The sequence below is a fragment of the Oncorhynchus masou genome, chromosome 31, assembly GCF_036934945.1.
Source record: "Oncorhynchus masou masou isolate Uvic2021 chromosome 31, UVic_Omas_1.1, whole genome shotgun sequence".
Taxonomy (NCBI): Eukaryota; Metazoa; Chordata; class Actinopteri; order Salmoniformes; family Salmonidae; genus Oncorhynchus; species Oncorhynchus masou.
Genome location: NC_088242.1, coordinates 1,970,345 through 1,990,083, shown reverse-complemented (window position 1 = coordinate 1,990,083; position 19,739 = coordinate 1,970,345). Strand labels below are relative to the sequence as shown.

At 44.7% G+C, this 19,739-nt stretch overlaps 1 protein-coding gene across 1 annotated transcript in view; it reads right to left on the bottom strand.

Moving 5' to 3' along the window:
* Positions 1 to 1,099: 1,099 nt before the first annotated feature.
* The window catches only part of LOC135524872 (nucleolar and coiled-body phosphoprotein 1-like), a 33,905-nt gene continuing 15,265 nt past the window's right edge, over positions 1,100 to 19,739 (bottom strand). The window contains 9 exon segments of the mRNA XM_064952728.1: positions 1,100 to 2,668; positions 4,053 to 4,133; positions 5,185 to 5,306; positions 7,789 to 7,956; positions 10,001 to 10,627; positions 11,158 to 11,490; positions 11,493 to 11,537; positions 17,603 to 17,695; positions 18,345 to 18,464. Of these exon segments, the coding sequence (XP_064808800.1) occupies positions 2,510 to 2,668; positions 4,053 to 4,133; positions 5,185 to 5,306; positions 7,789 to 7,956; positions 10,001 to 10,627; positions 11,158 to 11,490; positions 11,493 to 11,537; positions 17,603 to 17,695; positions 18,345 to 18,464 (1,748 nt within the window). The 3' untranslated portion in view covers positions 1,100 to 2,509.

Genomic DNA, 19,739 nt, shown 5'->3' with positions numbered 1-19,739 from the left:
TGTGTTGTTTGACAAAACTGCCCATTTAAAGTGGACTTTTGTCCCCAAGTTATGGTCCTGGTCAAACGTTAAGGGTGGATTCACTGCCGCTACCGCGCTCTCCAACCAAGGTGCAGGGAACAAAAGCAGAGAACAGAGGCAGGGAACAGAGGCAGAGGCACAGAACAGAGGCAGACATAGACCAGAGGCAGACATAGAACAGAGGCAGGGGCACAGAACAGAGGCAGACATAGACCAGAGGCAGAGAACAGAACAGAGGCAGGGAACAGAACAGAGGCAGGGAACAGAACAGAGGCAGGGAACAGAACAGAGGAACAGAACAGAGAGGGAACAGAACAGAGGCAGAGAACAGAACAGAGGCAACTCTCAGGGTTATTTACATGTTGGTTGTATTTTTAAACAAGCTTCTTTTATTTAATTTCATTGAGCTCCAAAGAGCTGCTCGACTTCACAAGTCAAAAGGAAATGACTGCTATACTGCTTTTAAATGTGCAGGGAGGAAGGAAATTGGGACAAAATATTTTATTCCAATAATAAACAAGACTCAATAAGAAAAGGGTTACATTCGAGTAGAAACAGGAAATTTAAATTCACAAAATTATAACCTCGAGGTTAGCTGTTCCAGCTGTCAATCAAAGCTGCTGGGCCAAGAGAGGTACCTCAGCAGCCAATGATGAACCACCCAGGGGGCGGGTCTACCAGACCGACCGGGGGGCAGTCTACCAGACCGACGGGGGGCAGTCTACCAGACCGACGGGGGGCAGTCTACCAGACCGACGGGGGGGCAGTCTACCAGACCGACGGGGGGGCAGTCTACCAGACCGACGGGGGGGCAGTCTGTCAGACCGACGGGGGGGCAGTCTACCAGACCGACGGGGGGCAGTCTACCAGACCGACGGGGGGGCAGTCTACCAGACCGACGGGGGGCAGTCTACCAGACCGACGGGGGGGGGCAGTCTACCAGACCGACGGGGGGCAGTCTACCAGACCGACGGGGGGGGCAGTCTACCAGACCGACGGGGGGGGGGGCAGTCTACCAGACCGACGGGGGGCAGTCTACCACACCGACGGGGGGGCAGTATACCAGACCGACGGGGGGCAGTCTACCAGACCGACGGGGGCAGTCTCACATAAGCAGGAATTAAATGGCACCCTATATAGTGCACTACTCTAGAACAGGGCCCTATGGAACCCTATTCACTATATAGTGCACTACATTAGACCAGGGCCCTATTCCCTATATAGTGCACTACTTTAGACCAGAGCCCTATTCCCTATATAGTGCACTACTTTAGACCAGAGCCCTATTCCCTATATAGTGCACTACTTTAGACCAGGGCCCTATTCCCTATATAGTGCACTACTTTAGACCAGAGCCCTATTCCCTATATAGTACACTACTTTAGACCAGGGCCCTATTCCCTATGTAGTGCACTACTATAGACCAGAGCCCTATTCCCAATATAGTACACTACTTTAGACCAGGGCCCTATTCCCTATGTAGTGCACTACTTTAGGGTGCCATTTCAGATACACCCAGATCCTGTTCAGTAGAGGGGAGGGTGAAGAGAATGTTTTATAACTGAGTGAAAAAGGTAGGTACAGCATGGACTTGTACAACAAGTGTGTTTTCCTGTTTCCAAACGTTTTGTATACCGAACATGACCCAGGGAGTTACTTCCAGACTATAGAGCTCGTAGTAACAGTTGGATGACCCCCAGCTTACAGTACGTACATAAAACCTTCATATCTAAACTGTGATGGGTCTCCATGAGACGGACGAACACGTTCCAGACCGTTGGTTAAATACTTATCCAGGTGTTGTGAGATCTGGTAGAGGACGGCAACATCTGGTAGGGGACGGCATCATTCAAAAGGCCTGGTCTGCATTAAAAATCAAGTAACCCCCCTCCTCCAAACCGTGATAAAAACAACAAGAACAGAGCATTTCAAAATGTTGATACTGAAAAGACACTGGACAGAAGGGGGAAGATGCCGGGCTAACAATATTACAACAAGCAACAGATTTAATGGCTGAGAGAAAAAAAAAAAAAAAAAATTGAGAACAGTTTACACTTTTAAATGGATATTTAACAGAATTGGTGGCGTACTACCGCCACCAGGTGGCTATAGGTTGTAAATGCAGCTTAAGGACATTAACCCTTTAGTAACCTGTACCACGTTTAAAGCACAGAGACACACTACTCCCCCTGCAGCCTTGACCCATGAGACAGCATCCTAAATAGCGCACTGCTCTCGATCAGATCAACAGCACTACAAAGCAAATAAGGTGCCATTTCAGGACCACTTGTGTCGTCTTCTACCCCATAAAAAAACCTTTAAAAAAGGTTTAACACAGACTTATGAACTAAAATCACTAGGGAGCCAGCTGTCAATGTGACCGTCTTGTCAACACAGCTGTAGGTAGTTCAGTTGATGTTTCGGCTCAATCAGGTCGGGGGGGGGTCAAGCGACAGGATGAAGAGGGGTGATGGTGATGACTAGGTTCTCAGTCGCTGTCGAACCTGATGGAGTTGACGGACTGGGAGATGGCTCCTCCGCGGTAGCTTCCCCTCTTCTTCTTGGTCTTCTCGTGACGGAAGGACTTCCCCTTGGTGAAGCGGAGAACGTCATTGGCCCTCTGGCCCCAGTCTCCATCCGACCCGCGCTGAGGTGAACAGAAAGAGACGAGTCAAAACACATCCAGCACCATGATCACATCCCTGGATCAACACAATACAGACAATTTATATTGGAGCTCTTTTACTCTTTTAAGGATGACATCGCAGTACCTCTGAATATCCTATGGAAAATGCTAATTCTTTAACTATCAGTAAGGCTGAGTGGGCGGGGAAAATGCAAATTCTCTATCAGTAAGGGTGAGTGGGCGGGGAAAATGCAAATCCTCTATCAGTAAGGGTGAGTGGGCGGGGAAAATGCAAATTCTCTATCAGTAAGGGTGAGTGGGCGGGGAAAATGCTAATTCTCTAACTATCAGTAAGGCTGAGTGGGAGGGGAAAATGCTAATTCTCTAACTATCATTAAGGCTGAGTGGGCGGGGAAAATGCTAATTCTCTAACTATCAGTAAGGCTGAGTGGGCGGGAAGACAAATATTCATAAGGTGTGCCCTTTGACTGACAGGTTCTGACCGACTCCCAGAACTGCATGTCCGGTGGGACATCCTCGCGTTAAGATCAAGCAACACAAATATATGATTCAGCCATTCAGTGACCCTCTGCATTAAGATACAACTTTAGAGCAGCTCCCTCGAGCCCAAGGACCATCGTTCAAACAGCCAAGATGACGACAGTAAAATAAAACAAACCCACGAGGCATCCCGACTGGAGCAGTGGTCTAAGACATCACAGTGTTAGCTGATTCTGGGTCCTAGTCAGCCGGCTGCGACCGGGAGACCCATGGGACGGCGCACTGGAGACTGTTGGCGGGCCGGCTTCCGGGTTAAGCGGGCATTGTGTCAAGAAGCAGTGCGGCTTGGTTTGGGTCGTGTTTCGGCACGGCTCTCAACCTTCGCCTCTCCAGAGTCTGTACGGGAGTTGCAGCGATGGGACAAGACTAACTCCCAATTGGATATCACGAAAAAAAAATTGTGATTACCAATTTTTATTTTTTTTTTTTAACTAACCGCTTCTCATCTCGTATTATAGTGAGATTCCTCCAATACAGGTGTGGCTCTGATCCACATACCTGACCGTACAGAACGGAAACAGAAACAGATGGGTAACTTTCTAGGTTTCACCGCTTGGCAGAGCTGGGCGTTCAGATGAGGGGCTTAGCACACAGAGCAGCAGCGTGTTACAACATCCTGTACAAGAAAATAGCCTTACAAATTGCAACTGAATCAAGTCAGTGCTGGATTCATGTAGACACGGCAGAGGGGGGAGCGTAGACGCGCCAGAGGGGGGGGCGTAGACGCGCCAGAGGGGGGGCGTAGACGCGCCAGAGGGGGGCGTGGACGCGCCAGAGGGGGCGTGGACGCGCCAGAGGGGGGCGTGGACACGCCAGAGGGACAGAGGGGCGCAGATTAACTCACCTTGGCATCGAAGGAGTTGTCTGCCAGACGGTTGTCCACTTCAATTTCCTCCTCTACTATTCTACGGAAAGGTACATTGATCTTTAGAGGAGGGACACAGACGGTGAGACACAGTCACAGAGAGAATGAGGGGTTTAGTTCAGTCTGACAACGCCCCACACCGGTTAGTACCACAATGCACCTCTGTTCTACAGCCCAAAGCATTTATTTACAAACACACTTCTGAGTGTGAATATATTTATTCAGAAATGGGCCCAAACATTGATTCTGCTGGCATGGTAGTTCTGGCATGAATAGATGTTGTTGGCTATATACATGTAGCGCTACAGATCCATCATCAAGGTCAGGGCCCATTTCTGAATACTGAGACTATGCCATAACAAATACATTGAACCAAAAAACCCAGCAGTCAGTCAGCAGCCAGCCAGCCAGTCAGCAGCCAGCCAGCAGCCAGCCAGTCAGTCAGCAGCCAGCCAGCAGCCAGCAGTCAGTCAGCAGCCAGCCAGTCAGTCAGCCAGCAGCCAGCCAGCCAGCAGCCAGCCAGCCAGTCAGCAGCCAGCCAGTCAGCCAGTCAGCAGCCAGCCAGTCAGCAGGCAGCCAGCCAGTCAGCAGCCAGCCAGCCAGCCAGTCAGCAGACAGTCAGCCAGTCAGCAGCCAGTCAGCAGCCAGCCAGCAGACAGTCATTAGCCAGCAGCCAGTCAGTCAGCAGCCAGCCAGCAGCCAGTCAGTAGCCAGTCATTAGCCAGCAGCCAGTCAGTCAGCAGCCAGCCAGCAGCCAGTCAGCAGCCAGCCAGCCAGCAGCCAGCCAGCAGACAGTCAGTAGCCAGTCAGCAGCCAGCAGACAGTCAGTAGCCAGTCAGCAGCCAGTCAGTCAGTCAGCCAGCCGGTCGGCCAGCAGCCGGCCAGCGGCCAGCAGCCAGCCGGCCAGCAGCCAGCCGGCCAGCAGCCAGCCGGCCAGCAGCCAGCCGGCCAGCAGCCAGTCGGCCAGCAGCCAGTCGGCCAGCAGCCAGTCAGTCAGCAGCCAGTCAGCCAGCAGCCAGTCAGCAGTCAGTCAGCAGCCAGTCAGTCAGCAGCCAGCCAGTCAGTCAGCAGCCAGTCAGTCCAGGCTCTGAACCCAGTCAGCGGGTCTCACCTTCTTAGAGACTTTGGGGTAAGTCTGTGGTGCTGGTAATACTTTATGGTTTTTAGGCGTCGTTACTTCCTCCTCGCTCTCAGAAGACGAGTCTTCTCCATCCCCCTTTCTCTTTCTCTTGCCTGGGGAGGGAGAGAGGACGGGGGGGGGGCATTGAGAAAACTGTCCTTGTAAATAATCGACCTTGGCTTCTAAAATAATTCAAACCTTCGTGAGAATGACATGAGAAGGAATTCCGAAACGTTTACCGATTTCCCCCATTTAAAAAGGAGAAAAAGCCCAGCGGGATTCAACAAGACACGGGTGAGCTACTGCGACAAAAAAAAATATATATATATATATATTTTTTTAAATTATAATCATTTAAAAAATATATTTATTTTTTTATAAAAAATAAAAAAATAATATTAATAATAATAAAATAAAAATAATAAATAATAATAAAATAAAAATGATCAATTTTACCCCTCTTGGTAAATGACTGCAAAATATATTTCCCTTGACCTTGTAAACTGACACTCAACACATTAGACAACTGTACTAAAAACTCACAAGACCTTGATAGTCGGGCTTCACAATACGACATCACCACCGTACTTAGGTGCTGATACGATATGTATTGGGATTCTACAGTTGAAGTCAGAAGTTTACATGCACCTTAGCCAAATACATTTAAACTCAGTTTCACAATTCCTGACATGTAATCCTCGTTTAAGGTCAGTTAGGATCACCACTTTATTTTAAGAATGTGAAATGTCAGAATAATAGTAGAGAGAATCCCCCTCTTTTATTTCTTTCATCACATTCCCAGTGGGTCAGAAGTTTACATACACTCAATTAGTATTCGGTAGCATTGCCTTTAACTTATGGCTGCAGGGGGCAGTATTGAGGAGCTTGGATGAAAAGGTGCTCATTGTAAACGGCCAGCTCCTCAGTCACTAATATATATTAGCATTGGATAGAAAACACTAACGTTTCCAAAACAGTCAAAATATTGTCTGAGTAAACTGAACAGAACTGATATTGCAGGCGAAACCTGGAGGAAAATCAAAACAGGAAGTGGATTCTATTTTGAAAACTCCATGTTCCATAGCCTCCCTTTTAAAGGGATATGAACCAGATTTCTTTTCCTATCCTTAAGGTGTTAGTCTTCAGTCATAGTTTCAGGCTTTTATTTTGAAAAACAAACCAGAACGATAACATCGTGTCAGGTGGTCACATGAGATTTGCGCAACAGTTTGCTTTTCCCTCTCCTACCGTGAAATACATTTGCGGTTGATATATTATTGATTATATATTCTAAAAACAACCTGAAGGATTGATTATAAAAAAACGTTTGACATGTTTCTGTGGACATTATATGGAAACTATTTGGAATTTGTCTGCGTTGTCGTGACCGCTCTTCCTGTGGATTTCTGAACATAACGAGACAAACGGAGGTATTTTGGATCTAAAACTCATCTTTATGCAACAAAGGAACATTTGTTGTGGAACTGGGAGTCTTGTGAGTAAAAACATCTGAAGATCAAAGGTAAACGATTCATTTGATTCATTGATGCTTTTCTGATTTTTGTGACCGAGCTACCTGATGCTAAGTGTACTTAATATTTTATCGTTGTTCTGGGATTGATTGATTTGCACTTTTCGCACCAAAGTACGATCATCTCAAGGAGACAGAATGAGTCTCCTTCCTGAGCGGTATGATGGCTGCGTGGTCCCATGGTGTTTATACTTGCGTACTATTGTTTGTACAGACGAACGTGGTACCTTTGGGCGTTTGGAAATTGCTCCCAATGATGATCCAGACTCTGAGGTCTACAATGTTTTTGGCTGATTTCTTTTGATTTTCCCATGATGTCAAGCAAAGAGGCACTGAGTTTGTAGGTAGGCCTTGAAATACATACACAGGGACACCTCCAATTGACTCAAATTATGTCAATTAGCCTATTAGAAGCTTCTAAAGCCATGACATAATTTCCTGGAATTTTCCAAGTCAACGTAGTGCATGTAAACTTCTGACCCACTGGAATTGTGATACAGTGAATTATAAGTGAAATAATCTGTCTGTAAAACAATTGTTGGAAAAATTACTTGTGTCAAACACAAAGTAGATGTCCTAACCGACTTGCCAAAACTATAGTTTGTTAACAAGAAATTTGTGGAGTGGTTGAAAAACGGGTTTTAATGACTCCAACCTAAGTGAATGTAAACTTCTGACTTCAGCTGTATGTGTACTGGGATTCGATACCGTGATTTTATTGTGTTTCGCTGTTCCAAACATAGTGCTCACAATACATCTTCTGCAGACAAATAAGAAAACAAATGGAAATAAGTGTTGAAACAAATTGGCTCCCCATTTTTTTTTTACAAAGGAGAAATAAACACGGGATTTGCTGCAGGTACGGCTAACTAAAACAAAAACAATATTGCAATGTCAAAACGATACATTAAAAATAATATCCCAATATGTAACTATCAACCCCCCCCCATCACTAATTGATAAGTTATATTATTTCAGAATCAATGGGTAAATATCATGATTTGAAATGACCATTGACCAGATTCCCAGGTTCCAGACCGAACCTTCTAGAGTTCAAAGCTCACCGTTGGTGATGGGAGTGGTGACTGCTGCCGGTGCTTTCCCCTCCTCTTCCTCAGAGCTACTGTCCTGGGACGATGACGGCTCGGCAGCCTTAGCCGGTGTTGTTGCCTTGGCAGCGGGGGTGGAGGAGGCTTTAGGCGTAGCTGCCTTCTTAGTCGGGGCTGGGGTCGCTGCAAGGTTCAAGGTTCAATTGATACGCATACAAATGCAATGAAATGCTTACTAACAAATCAACCTCAAAATATATAAAATAGCTATGATACGCAATAAATAGGCCTTACACAGTACATATATCAAATACATGTCGGACTAGGTCACAGTGAGAAGGCACCATGAGAAAGAGTCTTCTGAAAGCATCAGCTTTGGTTCAGCCAGCGTCGAGCTGACAGACTCGCTTATAAGACCTTCCATATTGATACGCCATAGCCAGTTTTCACTTCCTCAAAGTAGTCAGAATTAAGAACAAGAAATCGATCATTAAGTTTGACGTTTTTGAGAAAGGAGTAGTCTCTCGATGAATGACAAACAGTTAAATGAAGAATTCCCTACTGTTGACTAATCAACGACGAAGGGGGGTAGACTAGAGATCTTCACGGAGCCACCTGTCCCCCAAAACCCAATCCGGGCCCCGAGCAGATCCGGATCCAGAAATAAAAATAATATCACAAGTCGGATCTGATATGATTATCACGGGTGATGTCAATATGTAATTTCAACTTGAGTGGCACGTGTTGCTTTACGCGAGTGGCACGTGTTGCTTTACGCGAGTGGCACGTGTTGCTTTACGCGTTGCTTTACGCGAGTGGCACGTGTTGCTTTACGCGAGTGGCACGTGTTGCTTTACGCGAGTGGCACGTGTTGCTTTACGCGAGTGGCACGTGTTGCTTTACGCGAGTGGCACGTGTTGCTTTACGCGAGTGGCACGTGTTGCTTGTTGTAGTTGGCCAATCATATGGTCATCAAATGGGCAATAGGCTAGTCGTAGAGCCTCAAAAGCCTATGTGGCAAAAGTTAAGCTACACAGTACGACCCCTGCTAGAGCGTCACCTCTCTACCTCCTCTCCCTCAGTTTCTCAGCTCCGGTTAAACTCTTGAAACTGGGGGGCACTTTTTCATTTTTGGAAAAATAACGTCCCCAAAGTAAACGGGCTATTTTGTCAGGACCAGATGCTAGAATATGCATATAATTGATGGCTTAGGATAGAAAACACTAAAGTTTCCAAAACTGTAATAATATTGTCTGTGAGTATAACAGAACTGATATTGCAGGCGAAAGCCTGAGAAAAAAATCCAATCCGGAAGTGACTCATGTTTTGAAAGCTCTGCGTTCCTATGCGTCCCTATTGAGCAGTGAATGGGATATCAACCAGATTCCTTTTTCTATGGCTTCCCTGATGTGTCTAGTGTCACAATACATAGTTTCGGGCTTTTATTTTGAAAAATGAGCCTTAACGTCAACATTGCGTCAGTGGTCAGCTGAAGTCTCTCAGAATGTTTTGTGCGTAAAGGACAAATGCGGCCATTGTTTCTCTCTTTCCTACTAAGAAGCCACCCGGTTGATATATTATCGAATAGATATTTAAAAAACACCTTGAGGATTGATTATAAACAACGTTTGCCATGTTTCTGTCGACATTGTGGAGCGAATTTGGAATATTTTTCGGCGTTGTCGTGACCTCAATTTCCTGTCGATTTCTCAGCCAAACGTGAAGAACAAACGGAGCCATTTCGCCATCAACCAGATTCCTTTTTCTATGGCTTATACATAGTTTCAGGCTTTTATTTTGAAGGACAACAAGTGGTCAGCTAGAGGCTCCCTCAAGGTTTCTCATCTCCGGTTAATAAAGTAGCTTAGACTTTTCTGCGTCCCTCTCTCGGATCGGACTGGTCCGACCAGGTCTATATGGAACGGATCTGGCTGTCCTCGGATCGGACTGGTCCAACCAGGTCTATACGGAACGGATCTGGCTGTCCTCGGATCGGACTGGTCCGACCAGGTCTATACGGAACGGATCTGGCTGTCCTCGGGTCTGTCCGGAACAGGTCTGTATATCTTTTTTTTTAATGTATTCATGCATATCAGGTACGGGTGGGGAAAGCCCCAGGTCCACGTTGAAACAACTTTTTGGACCCGTGAATGACTCTAGCGTAGACTTTGGCTACCCACTTCAGCTTGCCTCGATGTCGAGGAAAAAAAGAAAAAAAGTATGTTACCCTCTTCCTCATCGCTAGAGCTGTCGTCACTGCTGCTGGACTCTGCGGCTTTGGCTGAAGCAGGAGTCTTGGCTGAAGCAGGAGTCTTGGCTGAAGCAGGAGTCTTGGCTGAAGCAGGAGTCTTGGCTGAAGCAGGAGTCTTGGCTGAAGCAGGAGTCTTGGCTGCGGCTGTAGGTTTGGTTGTCTTTTTGGCTGCAGCGACCTCGTCCTCCGAGTCCGAGCTGTCAGAATCGGAGCTGCTCTCGGCTACGGCCTTAGTTGGGGCTAGTTTGTTCACCACGGGAGTGGCTGGTTTGGAGGCTGGTTTGGTAACAGGGGCCGGGGTAGCCTTCTTAGCTGGAGCCTCATCTTCAGATGAAGAGTCGGAGTCCGAGCTGCTCTCTGCAGCAGCTGGTTTAACAGCTGGTTTGGAGACTGGTTTGGAGGCTGGTTTGGTAACAGGGGCTGGGGTAGCCTTCTTAGCTGGAGCCTCATCTTCAGATGAAGAGTCGGAGTCCGAGCTGCTCTCTGCAGCAGCCTTGGCTTGGACCTTGGGGGTCGCTGCAGGTTTCTTGGTAGCTGCTGCAGGTTTCTTAATAGCTGCAGCAGGTTTGGCTGGGGCCTCGTCCTCAGAGCTGCTGTCAGAGTCTACAGGACCGAGGGGAACATGTCAGATTCAGTTAGTCTGTGGGTCTGATATTACAATCCCAGACACTTTAATAATATAAAAGTGTCACTAATATAGATGACAAACGAACGAAGAACAGCCAACAAAACCTTAAAGAACTCAATATTTTACATACAAGGTAAGTGAACTTCCAGCTTAGTTTACCATCTTAAAACAACAGGGTGAGAATAGAAGCAACATGTATGTCAGATCTGATAGACGTCACAAACAAGAGTACTATCTAGCCAACTACTAGCCCTGCGCAAGACCGCAGAAAAGCCCCGCGCAAGACCGCAGAGGTGAGTATGAATAGCAACATACTGTTTAACGTTTTTTGTAACATAAATCCTGTTGATATTGAAACATGTTCTTCCCCAGCTTGAGTTCCAGATCTTTGTGTTATCTTGCCACAACTCACAACTGGCGTGACACAGGAGTTAGAGTCTGGAACTCAGTCTCCTCTAGTAGTCAGTTCAAAAAAAAGGACTCAGTCCTATTTTGTCTATTTTACCTGAGCTTGACGAGTCGGCTTTCTTAGCAGGTGCGGCCTTGGCAGGTGCGGCCTTGGCAGGTGCGGCCTTGGCAGGTGCGGCCTTGGCAGGTGCGGCCTTGGCAGGTGCGGCCTTGGCAGGTGCGGCCTTGGCAGGTGCGGCCTTGGCAACAGGCTTCTTAGCTTCTTTCTCATCTTCTGAGCTTGAGTCAGAGGAGGATTCTGCAGCCTTGGTCCCCGTAGGAGTCGTCTTACCTGGTGCCACTTTCACTGTCACCTCTTCATCCTCTGAGCTCGAGTCCGAGGAAGAATCTTCTGCCGGGGCAGACTTGGCCGGGGCAGACTTGGCGGGGCAGACTTGGCCGGGGCCTTTGTTGCGTCTTCATCTTCAGAGCTAGAGTCTTAAGAGAGGAACAAGAGAAGAAATGACTGATGTTACCTTCAACTTTAAAATAAAACCCCAATGTTATGCAAACTCAGGGATGTAACAGTCCAAACAGAAAGTTTTGCAACTAGAACGAAAATTTATATTGGACAAATTCAACTAGGTTTCTGCCATTTCATTCCTTTTGCAAAACTTTTCTTAAATGGAAGCAAAAAAAAAACAAACCATCAGTGTAATGATTCTGTCGAAACCAGGAAAACTGGCTGACGATATAGAAGTGGCTTACTAGAACAGTTTCCCCTGTAACCCCAACAGCAGACATGCACACCCGACTCAACAAATAATCATCAAGCTCTCAATGGAGTTGCATCAGGTGCGTTTGAACGGGGACAACAACAAATGTGTGCTATTGAGGGTCTGCAGCATTGTGACGAGGTAGGCATATCATTGGAAGATTGACCATAAGACCAACGAAATTGGTGCGAAAGTCAGCTCAATGGATATGTCACAAAAAGATTGATAGCTTTCGAAAGAAAACACTCTTGACGTGTCCAGAACTACAAAGATATCTAGAACGTGAGCTTCAGGCAAAACACAAGATGAGACGGCATCCAGGAAATGAGCAGGATTTTTAAGGCTCTGTTTTCCATTGTCTCCTTATATGGCTGTGAATGCGAGAGGAGTAAGTCTGCCCTTTCTGTCGTTTCCCCAAGGTGTCTGCAGCATTGTGACGATTGGTAGGCATATCATTGGAAGATTGACCATAAGAGACCACATTTACCACCGTGTCCTGGTGCGCAAAAGTCAGCGCAAGTATTTTTCCATGGAACGGCATATCAATGAAGAGGAAAAAACACAACAAGCCAAATGTGATGTGCTACACACAGATTGAGGGTAACTGAGAGTCTCCTCATTGAAAACATGGCTCTTCAAAGGTAAATGATTTTATTTATTTGGTTATCTGGTTTTGTGAAAATGGGTCTAAATGCTACTCAAAATGCTAAGCGCTTGAAACATCATATTTTGAAAATCTGAGATAAGTCAATATTCCACTTATCTTTTACCTCAACTTTTAGTCAGTTGAAACCAAAGATTTTATGGTGCATTTCCCCCTTACAATTAAGTGAAAAAGTTAAGGCCCATTAGGTCCCTTAAGTGCTTCATTTAGTATGAATATCACTGTAAATAGCATTTGTGGAGGTGAATGTTGCTTTCCTCTGGCCTGGTTTCAAAAGGAAAACATTCATCAGCTAGCTAGCTATGTAGCTAAACAATGGCTACAGACCTCGCTAGCTACTCTGTCAGTTAGCTTGACGTGCCAGAAAGTAATACAGACACGTTGGTAACTATAGTAAACATGTTTTATGTTCTTCTGAATCAATCAATGTAGAAGTTGTCTCTGATGAGAGATGTTCAGTCAGTGAATCAGGTCGTCACGAAATAATGCAAATTGTTTTTAGTCTTTTGCTGTAATAAAGACTAAAAAAACACATTACAGACTTCCAGCTTATAATAAATAGATAGATATTAAAGATTATATTGTAATCTCTACAGCACATTATATGCACTTCTTATTTTACTATCCACACAAACATTCCCTTTACCTCCTGAGCAACCTGTAAATACTCCCTGTTTCAAGTTCGTTTGTCACGTCCTCTGCATCTATTTTGCTGTCGCATGTGTTATAATGTTACGTGATTGTGTTATGCTATAGGTCAGGCCCTACTGATCCCTATTCGGACTGGATTTGTTTGGTCGGGTAATGTAATTATGCTCACGAGCACAAAACACCACATCGGTAATTTTAGTCTCGTTTGAATCTGCCATGGCAGTACTTTTTTACATGGCAGGACAGTAACAATTCCAGCCAGAATAACCTAAATGTTTTTTCCTCTCCGATAATACTAGTATTGTGCTAATCGACATCCCTGTGTTTTGAGAGAAATGTCTGAGATTGACAGGTGTTTTCAGTTTTTCGTAAGAAAACCACCGACTCGATCAATTGAACATAAGATATATATGAAGGGCCTACATTATCAACTAGGTTTGGCCTCGGCCCAAATTTTCCCTGGCCTAATAGGCCAGAACATAATAAAAATATAATATTAGCACAATTAATAGGTCTGCACTACAATTTGTTTAACCTCTAGTGACTCTCCATCCCGGGTCAGGCAAAACGCAATGGACATAAATCTTCCTATTGATGAAAACCACAAGTGAAATCTATTGAGACACAGCTTAGCCTTTTGTTAATCACCCTGTCATCTCAGATTTTCAAAATATGCTTTACAGCCAAAGCTAGACAAGCATTTGTTTAAGTTTATCGATAGCATAGCATAGCATTTTGTCCAGCTAGCAGCAGGTAACTTGGTCACAGAAATCAGAAAAGCAATCAAATTAAATCGTTTACCTTTGATGAGCTTTGGATGTTTTCACTCACGAGACTCCCTAAATAGCCAATGTTACCTTTTTCCTAAAATATTATTTTTGTAGGCGAAACAGCTCCGTTTGTTCTTCACGTTTGGCTGAGAAATCGACCGGAAATTGCAGTCACAAAAATGCCAAACAATATTCAAAATAAGCTCCATAATATCGACAAACATGGCAAACGTTGTTTATAATCAATCCTCAAGGTGTTTTTCAAATATCTATCCGATAATATATCCACAGGGACAATTGGTTTTTCAGTAGGACCGATTGGAATAATGGCTACCTCTGTATTGTACGCGAGAATCACTCGGAGAGCCATCAGGAGACCACTTGCGCAATGTAGCCACTTACGGGTATTCTTCAACATAAATGCGTGACACTACGTCACAATGCTGTAGACACCTTGGGGAATACGTAGAAAAAGGAATCTGGTTGATAGCCCATTCATTACTCAATAGGGACGCATTGGAACGCAGAGCTTTCAAAACACGAGTCACTTCCGGATTGGATTTTTCTAAGGCTTTCGCCTGCAATATCAGTTCTGTTATCACACTTATTTTCCACCATAATTTGCAAAAAAATTCATTAAAAATCCTACAAAGTGATTTTCTGGATTTTTTTTTTTTTATCTCATTTTGTCTGTCATAGTTGAAGTGTACCTATGATGAAAATTACAGGCCTCTCATCTTTTTAAGTGGGAGAACTTGCACAATTGGTGGCTGACTAAATACTTTTTTGCCCCACTGTAGGCCTTAGACTGAAGAAATAGACTTCAATTAAAGCCCTTGTTTGTTTGTAAAGTCAAATTAACATGAAGACTATTGTTTAAATGAATTACTCGGATTAGCATAGGTTTCTCCGTCTGTTGCTGTGCCAGACTTGCATAAGGAGGGAGGTATATTTAACACCAAGTGCTGTTCCCTTCCTATTGCGCTGCGGTTGCAAGGTGTCTCTAAGGAATTAAATAAAAAGGTGGGGTAACTTATTTTTTTAAAGGTGGGGTAACTTATTTTTTTTAAAGGTGGGGTAACTTCCTTATTTTTTTAAAGGGGTAACTTCCTTATTTTTTTAAAGGGGTAACTTCCTTACTGGGACATTGAATTTGGGAGTTTTTGCATCTCGGGTCCATTATTTTTCTAAATTATTATTATTATAATTATTATTTTTTTTAAATATTAATAATTAATTTGGAGTGCCAAATAACATTGCTTGTGGTCCGCCAGTTGGTGGCACCCTGGCCTACATGTGACAAATCGACTTACACAGCGAATGCTGTGGTTTATATGTTTTGTGTGTATGAATTGAATGTTTATTTAATACAATTCCTGCTGTTCATAGATGGCAAAGCAGCAGCAGCAGCACACAACTGACCTAAAGGTTTAGAAAATGATAAGTTAACTTCCTCATTCAGTCTTAAAATGCATCTCACGTGCAGTTGTGCTGTTGAGCTCCCATCTGAAGGCATTTAGGATCTACTGCTGAGCTCCCATCTGAAGGCATTTAGGATCTACTGTTGAGCTCCCATCTGAAGGCATTTAGGATCTACTGTTGAGCTCCCATCTGAAAGCATTTAGGATCTACTGTTGAGCTCCCATCTGAAGGCATTTAGGATCTACTGCTGAGCTCCCATCTGAAGGCATTTAGGATCTACTGTTGAGCTCCCATCTGAAGGCATTTAGGATCTACTGTTGAGCTCCCATCTGAAGGCATTTAGGATCTACTGCGGATCGCTAAAATATCCTAATGATTATGATCACACTTCATCAATTCAAATATTATGGAGACACTGAAGGAATTATGGTTTAGTATGGTTTAGAAACTCCAGCTTGGTTCCCAAGTTATCAGTGTGGCCCTATCACATGGACACGTGGAAGCACACCAAGAGTCAAAACCTCCAGGCTTCCTTTAAAACTGTACATTTAGTGGGGGGGGGGTTAAGAACTACAGGGGGTAGTTTGGGGAAAAAGTAATCCCGTCGGGAATCGTCCTTCGGAATAACAGACATTCTGGAGTACATAACCAACGTTCTCCAGCCCGGTCCCGTGTGAGTAGGTCTTTGGCCAAGTGTATGCGACTGAACACGTGTCACGTAAAGAGAGCAAGGGGTTGAGGGAATGTTTCTCCTAAACAAATGACGGATTTTGGCTAACAGACGTTTTCAGTATAGAACTGTCTGTGATGATTTTGCAGAGTCAGCAACACTGAGGCGGTGCGATAAACACTGATGTTCTGTGGTGGTCACTGCAGCAGTGAGGAGAGACAACGGGCACTAGTCATGGTCAGCCGCTCTCCAGGAAATTTATTTTTGTACTGTGCAGGAAGTCTGAGTCCGGCCCGGCACAAATCAAATCAATTGCTGCTCGGACTCCCTCTATAGACATTTGTGTGTCTTAAGTAACCAAACAGTGTGCTTAAAGCATCAGACAAGCTCAGTGAATATAGTTGATTTGATTAGAATAAATAGGATGTGTCAATATATGGAAAAATTCACATTTAACATTTTTTTTTTTAGACAAAGATTATTATTCTTTTTTATTTTATTTATTTTTTTAAATCGGGGACAGCCCGACTGCATGGCGACCAGAGACTGTCTACCGTACATTCCTTCAAACCACAATAAAACCCTTAAATGATTCTGAAGACATTTCTGAACAGCTCTATGCAACATCCTTAAACAATTTCTTGAGGTAAGGGGAAATTATTCCTTAAGGTAAACCCTTAACAAAAGGCTAAGCTGTGTTCCACTATATTTCATGAATATGAATATTTTCTAGTAATATTTTTTGTCCGTTGCTTTATGCTAATTAGTGTCAGTTGACGACAATTCTCCCGGATCCGGGAGGGGTAGTTCTAAGAGGTTTTAAGGAATACACAAGATGTTTTACGCAACTAGGCCCTGGAGGACTGAAGGTGGGAAACCTCTGCTCTAGAACCTTTAGAAGCTAGGTCTAGACCAATTACAATCTACCGCCTTTAGAAGCTCGGTCTAGACCAATTACAATCTACCGCCTTTAGAAGCTCGGTCTAGACCAATTACAATCTACCGCCTTTAGAAGCTCGGTCTAGACCAATTACAATCTACAGCCTTTAGAAGCTCGGTCTAGACCAATTACAATCTACCGCCTTTAGAAGCTCGGTCTAGACCAATTACAATCTACCGCCTTTAGAAGCTCGGTCTAGACCAATTACAATCTACCGCCTTTAGAAGCTCGGTCTAGACCAATTACAATCTACAGCCTTTAGAAGCTCGGTCTAGACCAATTACAATCTACCGCCTTTAGAAGCTCGGTCTAGACCAATTACAATCTACCGCCTTTAGAAGCTCGGTCTAGACCAATTACAATCTACCGCCTTTAGAAGCTCGGTCTAGACCGCCTTTAGAAGCTCGGTCTAGACCAATTACAATCTACCGCCTTTAGAAGCTCGGTCTAGACCAATTACAATCTACCGCCTTTAGAAGCTAGGTCTAGACCAATTACAATTTACAGCCTTTAGAAGCTAGGTCTAGACCAATTACAATTTACAGCCTTTAGAAGCTCGGTCTAGACCAATTACAATCTACAGCCTTTAGAAGCTAGGTCTAGAACCTTTAGAATCTACCGCCTTTAGAAGCTCGGTCTAGAACCTTTAGAATCTACATCCAGAACCTACCTGAGCTCTCAGAGCTGGACTCTGCCTTCTTAGCAGCAGCAGCAGCAGGTTTAGGGGTCACCGTCTTTGCTGGGGTAGACTTCACAGGGACTGCTTTAACGGAGGAGAATAATGTAGTGTCAGAGATCGCTCATTGTGAACACGGGATGCTTTATCTATTGATGATCAAAGCGGACATTAGTCATTTAGAAGACACTCTAATCCAGAGAGACTAGCATTCGGTGCTTTCAACTAAAGGAAAGTAGGTAGACAGTCATGTATCACATTTAAAAACCGTCTAATGTTACGCTTTGCTTACGAAAGACAAAGTGAACTCAATGTTCAGACAGGATCACCACTTAGAAAAGGAGACGAGGGAACTGTCCAAAATCTGTCTTGACTCCTGCTACTAAAACAGCTGCAACTCACTACAACCGCCACCACCACTTACTAAACCTACTACTAACAGTACTACATAGAACGCACTGTTTAGTAAAAGCATTAGTAAGCAACAAATATCAGCATACTACCCCATCTGTACATGACACCTTCTCAGTATAGAAGAGAGCTTCCCTTATTCTGATTATCAGCTGTTGTCATAAGGGAGAAAAGACGATTCTCTTCCTCAACAGTACACACCAGAAACTCCACTCGATGAAAAGTCAAAAATCATTTTCAAAACTATACAACCTATTTTCGTATATATACCCAAAAAGCAAGTATAGGTATTGTGACACATCCCATGGGGTTCAGTAGTTGTTACCTGACACTTTCTCCGCCTCCCTGCTGTCTGAGGAGCAGTCCTTTTTGGCCTTGCTGGCCACTGTAGGAGGCAAGGCCTTCTTTAAGGCAGCTCCAGGGGGTGGCACTGCACTGTATTCACCTACACACACACACGAGGGATTAGCACGAACAGAGCGCTAAAAACAAAGAGTGTGTGTGTGTGCGCGCATGCTGTGGGTAAATCATGTGGTTCAACTCTAATGCAGGAAATACTTGGTGTTATATAAAAAGAGTACCTTAAGTACGCAGACCACATGACTCAATCCACTTTGTTACATTACAGCCTTATTCTAAAATGGATTAAATGGTCCTTCCCCCTCAATCGACACACAATACCCCGTAATGACATCACAATACCCCATAATGACATCACAATACCCCATAATGACATCACAATACCCCATAATGACATCACAATACCCCATAATGACATCACAATGACAGGGCAAAAACAGCTTTTGAAATTTTAGGAAATATAAACAACAAAAAAATGTAATAGTGATTACAGCCTCCAGTCTTCTTGGGTATGATGCTACAAGCTTGGCACACCTGTATTTGGGGAGTTTCTCCCATTCTTCTCTGCAGATCCTCTCAAGCTCTGTCAGGTTGGATGGGGAGCGTTGCTGCAAAGTTATTTTCAGTTCTCTCCAGAGATGTTAGATCGAGTTCAAGTCCGGGCTCTGGCTGGGCCACTAAAGGACATTAAGAGACTTGTCCCGAAGCCACTCCTGCGTTGTCTTGGCTGTGTGCTTAGGGTCATTGACCTGTTGGAAGGTGAACCTTCACCACAGTCTGAGGTCCTGAGTGCTCTGGAGCAGGTTTTCATCAAGGTTCTTTGATCCATTAATCTTGATCCATTAATCTTTCCCTCGATCCTGACTTGTCTCCACATCCACACAGCATCCCCACAGCATGATGCTGCCACTACCATGCTTCACCGTAGGGATGGTGCCAGGTTTCCTCCAGGCGTGACGCTTGGCATTCAGGCCAAAGAGTTCAACCTTGGTATCATCAGACCAGATAATCGTGTTTCTCATGGTCTGTGAGTCTTTAGGTGCCTTTTGGCAAACTCCAAGCGGACTGGCATGTGCCCTTTACTGAGGAGAGGCTTCCGTCTGGCCACTCTACCATAAAGGCCTGATTGGTGGAGAGCTGCAGAGATAGGAGAACCTTCCAGAAGGACAACCATCTCCAAAAGGAGCTCTGTCAAAGTTCTTGGTCACCTCCCTGACCAAGGCCCTTCTCCCCCGATTGCTCAGTTTGGCTGGGCAGCCAGCTCTCGGAAGAGTCTTGGTGGTTCCAAACGTCTTCCATTTAAGAATGATGGAGGCCACTGTGTTCTTGGGGACCTTCAATGCTGCAGAAATGTTTTGGT